Genomic DNA, 11,226 nt, shown 5'->3' on the forward strand with positions numbered 1-11,226 from the left:
CACCACTCACAAAATAATATCGACCGTCGGATGTAAGATGTATAACACACATTGATGTATACTAGAATTTTCCGTAAATAAGACCCTAATAATCCATCAACACAAAGTTTTGAGCTTTTCAACACAAGGATCCATCAACACCAATAATCCAGGCGAAGCATTCTCCCAACCTAGTTTGGTCCTCATTAACCCATTGTCCAAACCTTCATTTCATTTCTTTCCTTTGATCACATTCCTTAGTTTATGAATCCATGATCATTCTCTTGGTTTTGTCTCCAATTAGTTTCTAGGGAAGAAGAAGTGAGAGAGTGATGTTGCAGAGAGCAGCAAGCAATGCATATTCATGGTGGTGGGCCAGCCACATCAGGACCAAGCAGTCAAAATGGCTCGAACAAAACCTTCAAGGTTTGTTATACGTATGTGTATATGTATGTAACACATAATGTGTATGTCTGTGTATAATGACATCTGCTCTGTATATTTGGTGTTTCTGGTAATGTGTTTGAATATATTTTTTTCACTCTCTTTTCTATTCATCATCTGATTATAAAAAGCAGAACGTTACCTTTCATCTTTGATTTCCCTTCTTTAGACCTAAACTCTTTGGATTTACTATGTTATCATTGTCATGTGGAATTGACTCCAGAATCCTCAATAAGAAACTATTCCTATCCTAGCAATTGTGATTTTATCTACAGACACGTCTGTTGGATTAATTGTTGATCACTGGAGATTTAGTTGAGCAAGGAACATGAAGACATAAGGTGTAGAAATGTAATCGAAACCTTTAATGACTTACAACAAGGGGGTCAAAATGGAATCAGTGAATCTAAAGAGCATGGTTCATATTAGATCGATTGCAGTTACCTTCCAAATCCTAGAGTTTTGAAGTGATAGAAATCTTCTTCCATAAGTTAATCATCTGAATAGCTAGGCTGCTGCTATTTTTTTTCCTTGTCATTCATTAGTAGTTTGTATTTTGTGACTCGAATTAGTTATGCGGTTTCTGCATGCTTGGTAAGAACTTGGTAACTTTGGGATTAAACTGACATTACAAGGTCATAAAATTACAGATATGGAGGAGAAGGTTCAGAGCACACTCAAAATCATTGATGATGATGGGGACTCGTTTGCAAAGAGGGCTGAAATGTACTACAGGAAGAGGCCAGAGCTAGTGCTCTTTGTTGAAGAATCCTTTAGGGCATACCGAGCTCTAGCAGAGAGATATGACCACTTATCAAGAGATCTACAGAGTGCCAACCGTACCATTGCCACTGTCTTCCCAGAACGAGTTCAATACGCAATGGAGGATGAGGATGATGAAACTGCTTCTCAAACGTCGATTTCTTCCAATGATACCAATAAAGCCTATTCTGATGTAAACAAAGCAAGCATCCCAAAAGTCCCCAAGGGGCCAGATAAGTCCATGTCACTCTTGAGGAAGGGCGCGGCTCGAAGACTTCCTAGCTCTCCTAAACCTGCCGCAGGTCCCCCAAGGTCGGGGCTGACGAAAGAAGAGGCATCGGAAGAAATTGATAATCTTCATAAGGACATTTTGGCACTGCAAACTGAAAAGGAATTTGTAAAGACCTTGTATGAACGAGGATATGACAGGTACTGGGAGTTTGAGAATGAGATCACGGCAATGCAAAAAAGAGTTTCCAGCTTGCAAGATGAGTTCGGCATTGGCACAGTTATTGAAGATGATGAAGCTCGAACTTTGATGGCAGCCACAGCTCTAAAATCATGCAAAGAAAGCTTGACTGATTTGCGGGAAAAGAAGGACATATCAGAAAAAAAGGTACGAGTTGAGGGCAAAAGGGTGAGGGAAGCCTGTAAAAAGTTCGAGAACCTCAAGCATGACTTTCGTTCAAAAGGCGCAAACTGGTCTGATGCTGATGATGAGCAAGAGTCTGAGATCAGTGATCTAGAATCAATAAGTGTAGATAGTGAGAGGCGTGACAAGAAGTTTTATCAGGCTAAGATGAATGATCGACTCGAGGCTCTGACTATGACAGAACTGGCAGAGAAAATTGATGGACTTGTGAACAATGTTGTGTCGCTGGAAACTGCAGTCACTTCTCAGAATGCTCTTGTACACAAATTACAATCAGAAACAGATCAACTTCAGGCAAATGTTCGGAGCTTGGAAGAGGAAAAGGAAACTCTGATGGAAAGTGAGGAAACTTTGAAAATAAGGCTAAAGGAAATGGAGGAGGAGTTGACTAGAGTAAAAAAATTAAACAGGACTTTAGAAACCCAAAATATCAACCTCGAAGTGCATTTCACAGAAGCTTGTAGTAAACTAGATCATCTCTCTAGCAAATTGAACAATGTGAAGCATGATGTGGAGGAAGAGAGTGCTCTACTATTCCAGGAATTGACAGCACTTGATAACAAACCAGAGGAGTTGAAAGATGATTCTTCAGTGGTCTTAGAAGACAAAGTGATAGACAAAGAAGAGATTTCAAAATCTCTCACGGGTGAAGAAGAGGAAAATAAACCTGATACAAGAAATAGCCTTGACTTAGCACCGCCGCAGGAAGAGGGTGACACCAATCTTGTTGAATCACAGGAGTTGGAGCAGGAAAATGAAGGAGGTCAACCCAACTGGAGACAACTATTTCTAAAAGGTTTAGAGGATAGAGAGAAGATCCTGCTGGAAGAGTACACTTCAATTCTTCGGGATTATAAGGATGCAAGGAAGAAGCTAAGCGAAGCTGAGAAGAAACACCGGGATAACCTCTTTGATTTGGCAATGGAGATAAGGGATTTGAGGAGTGTGATTGCTGCAAAGGACAAAGAGATTAGACTTCTAAAGCAAAAACAGAACTCCCCAGATATCAACCCGGAAGATAGTCCATGTTCGACAGTGTATAAGTACCCGAATAACGATGTCCCCTCGGAGAGCCCAACTCAAGTTGGCACATCTCCATATTCTATTGGTCCATCGCTGAATGTGCTTAAAGATACACTGGCAGACATCCTTGGTGAAACCAATGAAAAATTGGAGGACTCACCAGGAAACTTGAAGGTCACAGCTCAAAAGGAAGAAGGAAAAACAAGCAGGAAAAGGCATGCTGTAAGATCCCATTCCTTTTCAGCTATTGAAGGAAGACTTCGTACAGACATTGATGAACTGCTGGAGGCGAACCTAGAATTCTGGTTGAGGTTTAGTACCTCAGTTCATCAGATACAAAAGTTCCAGACTTCGATACAGGATTTACAGTCAGAGTTGAATAAAATGAAGCAGCATGCTCTACATTCAGATGGCAAGCCAATATATAGACACCTGAGAGAGATAGAAACTGAATTATCATTATGGATGGAACACAATGCAGTGCTGAAGGAGGACTTGCATAGCAGGTACTCATCTTTAAGCCACATTCAAGATGAGATATCGAGACTTTCCAATTTAAGTTCCGAAGGGGAGCTTATAAGCAAATACCAGGCAGCAAAGTTTCAAGGCGAGATTCTCAACATGAAGCAGGAGAATCAAAAGGTTGCAGAAGAACTGAAAGCAGGTCTTAACCGTGTCAAAGGACTCAAAGTTGAGGTCGAGAAGACACTAGCAAAACTTGATGAGGAACTTGGCATGTCAGCATCAAGTGGTACACCAAAACGATCTACAAGTAAGGCTCGAATTCCCTTGCGGTCTTTCTTGTTTGGTGTCAAGGTAAGAAGAAGGCCATCACTCTTCTCAGGCCAGCAATCAATCTTCTCGTGTGCTGGCCCGTCATTACAGAAACAATCCAGCGATGTGTCAGAAACTGCAGAACCACCACCACAACCACAACCACAATCTCCACCAGAAGCAATGTAGATGATCAGCTTATTATTCTGTTTATGATTTTAGTTTGAATCTCCTTAAAGTATTTTCAGACAAGAAAGCTAGTAATGCTGTTGTATTCCTTTCCATTTTATCATATGTTACTCATATAGGATTTTCATGAAGTATCACGTTTAGGCTCTACATACAACTTATAAATTAGAGATTAGGCCAAATTACAAAGAGGAATAGTAGAATAGACTGAATGCTTCTTGTATATTGAATGAAAAATTCTTACACTGAAATGTTCTATAAATAAGCTAACAAGAGTACAGTTAACCTATATTTGTACCTTAATAACGACATATTAAATTACGTTTTCAACACTTCATATAAATATCGATTAATTTATCATAATGTGTCGGTAATTTAAGATTAAAAATCTCGGGTCTTACACTAGTTCCTACTAGGCATTAATCAACTAAGTAAACATATCAATACGATATCGATCCGGCCTTCAATCCCTCCTAAGGATTGGTACTCGCCACCTTTTTTTTTTGGACATACTCGCCACTTCAATTCCGGGATAATCAACGGTATCAGCTTAATATACATGCATTACCCTTAATTTATAAATTTGTGAACAAAATTTACAATTCATCTAAACTAACTTTACAAAATTACAACGGTTCTATATGATTACAAATAATTAAACCATACCACGTCGATAACCCTCATCAATTTTAAAAATTTGTTGTACACTACTCTTAGAATTAACATTACCAAAATAATATAATCACTCTATTTACCACATTTGTCGTCAAATATGTAAATGAGTGTCATATACATTAATACATATTATAGAATATTATTCCTTCATTTCCATGATTCTGATCGATTATGTCTAGAGTAGTGATTCCCAGAATGAGCCTAGAGCAGATGATCATCAAGGAAGTTCAAGTTGCTCTGATCGAGTACATTGCTGTGTGGAAGAGAGCTGGTGGTGAAGTTGCGATGATCGAGTGATTGCTGATACGAGAAGCCCTGTCCGTAGTGATCGGGTTTCGCCATTTCCTGGAGCTGTGGTTCAAGAAACGCCTTCTGGCATTGCATGTTGACAACCTCAGCTTGTGCCTTGGCCAACTGAACTTGAAGGTCACTCACTTGGTTTTGGAGATGGCAGATTGCCCCCGCACAACCATAAACAGGGTCTCTGATTCTTGCACTGGCCTCATAAACCATGCTGGTCACTGCATCAGACCTTTGGAACTCTGGAAGGTCCTGAAAAGAAAAGAAAAATAATGAATGATCTGGCCAATTATTTGTACGACGAAATTGGTCTTGATAAAGGAAAATGCTCTAGAACCCAGCCAACCCTTAATTTTTACAACTTTTTCTTGATGAAATAGGATGAAGAAGGCTAACTTGATCAGATCAAAACATATGAATGCAAACCCAGAAAATGGACGAAAAAGGCTAACTCAATTGATCAGATCGACCAATCCAAATCTACAAGTTTGAATTGTTAATTGTACGTGAGAGTCTTCTCAATCTTTGCAGTTTTCCTTCTTGCACATTTAGTGTTGATTTTCCCTGATAAAGTAGAAAGATCGAATGATTAAAACGGAAATTAATCCATACCACTTTTGATATGTGCCTGCATGCATGACTAGCTACAAGTGTCTCAACTGTGTGAGCAACCCCTAACAAAATATCAAAAGTTAAAAGCCTCACCCACATCTAAATATCATATCAAAGTACAACCCCACGATCGAGTGGATCGACCCAATTTTTGGTCTAGATTAGTAAAGGCTTGACGGGTAGATATACCTGCAGGAACTTGATGATGTTGCTAGCACCAAAGACTCGATGAGCGATGGTGAACTTGAGTGGCTCAGAGGGAGGAAAGTAAGGAGCCAACACACAGTTTTCTGCACATCTTCTCCTCAGGCTTTTGCAAGCAGCACAAGGACTAACCACATGATTCTTGGGTTGTTTGGTTTGATCAGTTTGAGCTTGAGTAAGAGTTTGAGTTGGATTAGTTGGAGGAAAAGAAGATTGTGAAGAAGGAGAGTGATGAGAAAAAGGGACTGATGGTGCACAAGTAGTTGTGTAACTGCTAGTGTCAGTACTGTAGTACTCCATCTATGCTAGCTTTGAAGCTTTGAGCTTCGTAGCTGCTTGTGAAAATATTCGAGGGAAAAGATAAGAGAGAGATGAGGTGATGTGGGGTTTGGTTGCAGAACAAATTGCAGAGTATAAATAGGGAATTAGCTCTAGGTTGCCCGTCTTTTAATTATTGAATTAATTATACTTAATTAGGCTGCTTTAAGAGTGTAACTCTATCCATTGCTAAAGATGCTCTTAATATTAGGTCTTATGTGACATTACCTTTTCACCTTTGGATCATCTGGACTCTGGAGGAAAAAAATTCAGAGAGTTTGAAAGGTCTGTGAAAACCCAAAATCAATTTTGGAGTTTGAGTTACTTTCACTTCTTTCTTTGGTATATTTTGAATGTACCCATCCAGTAATCTTCTTTAGAACTGTGAGTGTTTGGTTAAGGGATAATAATTTTGCTTGCTTCTTTAACTGAGTAGCTGGGTTTAATCAAAGGTTAATCAAATCAAATGGTTATAATCAATGTAAAATATCATGAACTAGTTCAAAATCAGAATGATCGAGAACCAGGTCAACAAAAATGGGAAAAATAATAGTAGACGTTTTCTGTACTTTTTTGTTTTGTTTGAAGAGGCTTTTTGTACGGCCATGTCTTTTTTAGAGGCAAGACAAGTACCTCTCCGGCTCTCCCTTATGCTGACGGCCTCGGTTTTCTCATGAAACTTTTGTACTTTTTTTTAAAGGGGTCGGGTGAATATTCCCAACACTAAATTATTTAATTAAACGGAACATTAAATAAAGAGTTTTTTTCACCAACAGTCCCTCAATTCTGGTGTACCTACCAATGTGATACCTCAACTCTTAATCGTACCAATGTGATACCCAGACTCTAGTATTGCTATCATTGAAGTACTTCCGTTAGTTTTTTTAAACTTTTTCGTTATCTTGGTGACGTGGCAGGTACGTGAGGCCCACAAAGAGGGTTAAAAGACAAAATTAACCTCATCTGAGAGAAGCAATGTTTTTCCCGCCCTTTACCTTGAGAAAGACACCCAATAATTCCAATTTTGGCGTCAATTTTCTCTCTCTACTCCTTAATTTGTGTCTCTTATCTAAACTAAAGAACTACCGCCAACCAGTCGACCACAATCTGATAAAACCTAGATCAATCTCATTTTCTATTTTTACCCTAGCACTTGTTAAACTAACAGAATAAATATATAAATTTATATGGAACATCTTATTTCCACAATCTCATAAGAATATAAAAACACATAACTTAACGAAATTCAAATACATGTTTAAGTACCATTAGTTGCCACCTTTTATGTTGATCTGCCATGATTTTTGCTTGTAAGAACTAATGGTATATGTAGTTGAATTTCGTTAAGTTATGTGTTTCTATATTCTTATGAGATTGTGGAAATGAGATGTTCCATATAAATTTATATATTTATTCTGTTAGTTTAACAAGTGCTAGGGTAAAAATAGAAAATGAGATTGATCTAGGTTTTATCAGATTGTAGTCGACTGGTTGGCGGTAGTTCTTTAGTTTAGATATTAGACACAAATTAAGGAGTAGGGAGTGAAAATTGGCGCCAAAATTGGAATTGTTGGGTGTCTTTCTCAAGGTAAAGGGCGGGAAAAACATTGCTCCTCTCAGATGAGGTTAATTTTGTCTTTTAACCCTCTTTGTGGGCCTCACGTACCTGCCATGTCACCAAGATAACGGAAAAATTTAAAAAAACTGACGGAAGTACTTCAATGATAGCAATACTAGAGTCTGGGTATCACATTGGTACGATTAAGAGTTGAGGTATCACATTGGTAGGTACACCAGAGTTGAGGGACTGTTGGTGAAAAAAACTCTTAAATAAATGACTCGGAGGGGTTATAAGGCCAGAAACTTGTGTACTTAATAACGTGAGGACAAGAGGGGGGAGAGAATAGAGTGAAAAAGAAAAGGAAGTAATGTTTCTAAGTTCTAATTTTTAATTTTCCAAGAAGGATAAAATAGAAGAAAATAAAAGTCGATAAATACCATAATCTCAAATTCTCAATGATGTTAAAATGAACTTAAAAGAGCGTCGTCATGTCTCTAGGGTTTTGACTTAGCTAGGCTAGGATTTGGAATAGCAGGTAGAGATTGTTAGTAATGGTGGATATTGTAGTAGATAGGTATCCCTAGTTGAGACCAGGTTTTCAAATCTTGATTTGAAGAGGTGGAGTGGTTGGTTTCTCTAGTTTGGACTGCGGTCGTCGATCTTGGGAGAAGTCGATCAGTTGTCACGTTTAATTCCGAGGTTGACAACGAAGGAAGAGGCGATCTTGGTGCTTATATTAAAGAGGTCGACGAGGTGTGTGGCTGGTAGCAGAATGTGGCGGCGGTGCTGAATCTCGATTTGTTGGATTTCATAGACATGAAAAGGCTATGATGTTGGAAAGATTGTACAGTTGATTTGACTGTTGCATAAGTGGTAATGGGTTGAAAGAAGACTAGGTTCTCGATTTTCTCTGATCTAGGTTAGACTTGGATTTTTAGGCCTGGACTCGATTATGAATCATAGATCAGAGATTATTTTGTTAGGTACTTATTTGTAGGAAATTCTGATATTATTTCTAGTCTTTATAATCAGGGATTTAAGCATCATGTTCCTCCTTGTATTCGACAGTTTCATTAATAAAGGATTAAGAGCAGCCGCACCAGCCTTTTTTTAAAAAAAAAAAACACTGTCTCTCTAAAAAGACCTAGGATCTCTCTTTTGGGGGGATTTCAATTGATAGGAGAATTGTGCAAGCAAATCCATTGTTGAGAGATGACAGATTGACATATATCGATGCAGTGAGGCTGGCGTTAGCTCTGACATTGGCAGGTGGTAAAAAGGTCGTCGACTTGAGACCCGTACAAGGAAAGAGCCTCTAGTAGGTGGAGGTTTTCATGGCTCATAAGTTGATGACTACAAGAGGGTAGAATGTAGAGCTTTCATGGGGATATTCAAGTCAACCTGGGATTAGAATAGAGAATTTCGAGTCGAACAACCATAAAGAAATAGACTTTTATTCACTTTTTTGTCTTGGCAAAGATACTGCACAACATTGATAAGCAGGAGTTTGGCTAGTAAACAGAGGCATGCATAGCACGAATCAACAAGGGTGATACAAACTATAAAGTCTACCTCTCCCAAATGTAGTTATTGAAGTGCAGGGAAGCGCAAAGCAGTGGAGTGGCCTGCAAGACAGGCAGGGCTACACGCAGAGCTGCAACCCCTGTAATGTGGTTGTCATTTGTTCTCTGCAGTGTTGTTTCCAGTTAATTGGTTGGTGGTCATTTCTGGTTTTGGTGTCGTTTGGTGTTCTTCTACTGCATTAAATGCAAGATCAATTCTGCAGATTTTCTCTCCACAATTTCAGCTTGTTTGTCACTCAAACAATCTCTTATCCCTTAATTCTTGGTTCCTTTAATTTGTTTAGATCTAGTTATAGTCTTTTACTATACACAGTAGGTTATAGTTGTTAGTTTTGCTAATTTTCCTTTGTTATTTAGTCTTCCCTTTTTTTGTAATCTTTTCAACCGAAAAATACAATTGGAAAATTCTCCAAAATCAACTCCTTCATTCTCAGTTCATATTTCAACATGGTATCAGAGCAGGCTTCCGATTAGGACTTGCTTCTGAACTCTGTTCCCATCCTTTTTCATTGTTTCATTCTCTTGTTCTTTCACTTTCTTGTTGTTTCACTCTAGTACATCATGACCGGAAGTGACAATATGAAAGAGTCTGCTTTAGGTTATGCATCATTTGCAACTGAAGTAAATGATTCCAACACCAACCTTCGACTTACTGCAACTCTTCTTAATGAGTTCAACTACCTATCTTGGTCGAGAGAGATCAGGCGTGCTCTTGGAGGAAAAATGTTGCTTAGCTCCATTAATGGCACAACAAACATTGCCTCCACCTCAGCTTCTGAGTATGATGCATGGTTTGCTCAAGATCAACTATTGATGGCTTGGATATTAAATTCCATGGAACCAAAGATGTGTGAGATCTTTGGTTATGCTAAGTTTATACTCCAACTTTGGAAAGAAGTCAAGGATCTATATGGTGACTTGAACAATGCTACTTGTATATTTGGTAGAACTGGAATAGGTCATGAGAAAAAAACCTGTTAGATTTTGCATCCTGAATTGAAGCCAAAATTCAACAATGAGTTCAAGAGTCAGATGGGAAAGATGAAGGTGAATCAAACTGCTAGGGCCAATGTGGCTGAGGGAAATAGTGGAAAGGCTATGATGAATTTCACTGCTATCCCATTACTCTCATAAATGAGTTTGCAGCCTTCTACAACAAAAGGTGGAGCTAACAATGAAGATGCTACTGTAATGCGAGGCAAATTTATAGGATATTTAGCAGATAGAAACTTGGCTTCTAGGGATGAGATTCCAGGTATCATTTGTGCCATATCTACTGCTTTTGATCTCAGTAAAAATCCTGATTTTTGGATAGTCGATCCAGGAGCTTCTGATCATATGACATATGATGCATCATGCCTAAATAACTTTAGTTCTTTTGAAAAACCTTCCTTTATGTCAGTTGCTAATGGGAAAAGAGTGCTTATCTTAGGAAAAGGAAACATGAATTTATTCTCTAATCATAAACAGTCTCGTGTCATGTACATATGTGCCATCTTTTCCCTTCAATCTCCTATATGTTGGGAAATTAACTCATTTGTTAGATTGTTTGGTCTTATTCTCGACATCCAATGTCATATTTCATGATCAAGTGACAATGAGGAAGATTGGTAAGGGATTTTACCTAAATGGACTGTATTATATCAGTTGTGGCACATGTGTCTAGCTCATCTTTCAATTCATGTTTTTGTCCCATTTATTTCGAAATTTATGTAAATCAATTTCAGATTGTGAAACTTGTCACAAATCTAAGTCTACTAGATTAGCATTTCCAAACTCATACTTTAAAGTCTCTCGAGAATTTTAGCTTATTCATTCAGATGTATGGGGACCAGCAAAAATGAAATCTTTTGATGGTTATAGATATTATGTCACTTTTGTCTATCTTTTGAAACATAAGAATGAGGTCGAGAAAAGCTTTGAGGATTTTCATAATCTGGTTAAAAATCATTTCTCTTCAAGCATATGCATGTTGAGATCAGACAATGGCACATAATACACTTCAAATATTATGCATAATTATCTTAGTGAGCACGGTATTTTTCATCAAACCAATTTGTTAATACACTCAGCAAAATGGTGTCTCTAAGAGGAAAAATATATATCTCTTGGAAAAAACTCGAGCTATAATGATTCAAGCCAATGTTCAC

At 38.2% G+C, this 11,226-nt stretch overlaps 2 protein-coding genes across 2 annotated transcripts; one reads left to right on the top strand and one right to left on the bottom strand.

Moving 5' to 3' along the window:
* The first annotated feature begins 311 nt into the window (after window positions 1-311).
* LOC126796393 (protein NETWORKED 2A) lies at window positions 312-3,823 on the top strand. Its single transcript, XM_050523220.1, has 2 exons — window positions 312-405; window positions 1,074-3,823. Exons 1-2 carry the CDS (start codon window positions 312-314, stop codon window positions 3,821-3,823), a joined length of 2,844 nt encoding a protein of 947 aa, XP_050379177.1.
* Window positions 3,824-4,699: 876 nt separating this feature from the next.
* On the bottom strand, window positions 4,700-5,914 carry LOC126796410 (LOB domain-containing protein 1-like). The gene is made up of 2 exons (XM_050523239.1): window positions 5,600-5,914; window positions 4,700-5,050 (listed from the first exon to the last, which is right to left on the bottom strand). The coding sequence occupies exons 1-2, from the start codon at window positions 5,912-5,914 to the stop codon at window positions 4,700-4,702; spliced, it is 666 nt and encodes a 221-aa protein (XP_050379196.1).
* Between the last annotated feature and the right edge of the window lie 5,312 nt (window positions 5,915-11,226).

The sequence above is a fragment of the Argentina anserina genome, chromosome 5 (genome assembly GCF_933775445.1).
Source record: "Argentina anserina chromosome 5, drPotAnse1.1, whole genome shotgun sequence".
Lineage (NCBI taxonomy): Eukaryota > Viridiplantae > Streptophyta > Magnoliopsida > Rosales > Rosaceae > Argentina > Argentina anserina.

Excerpts from the sequence above, each read along its gene's own strand:
- LOC126796393 (XM_050523220.1), top strand. The coding sequence starts at position 312 with ATGTTGCAGAGAGCAGCAAGCAATGCATATTCATGGTGGTGGGCCAGC. Across the intron at positions 406-1,073 it reads GCTCGAACAAAACCTTCAAG|ATATGGAGGAGAAGGTTCAG; the intron begins GTTTGTTATACG and ends ATAAAATTACAG.
- LOC126796410 (XM_050523239.1), bottom strand. The coding sequence starts at position 5,914 with ATGGAGTACTACAGTACTGACACTAGCAGTTACACAACTACTTGTGCA. Across the intron at positions 5,051-5,599 it reads ACATCATCAAGTTCCTGCAG|GACCTTCCAGAGTTCCAAAG; the intron begins GTATATCTACCC and ends TTTTCTTTTCAG.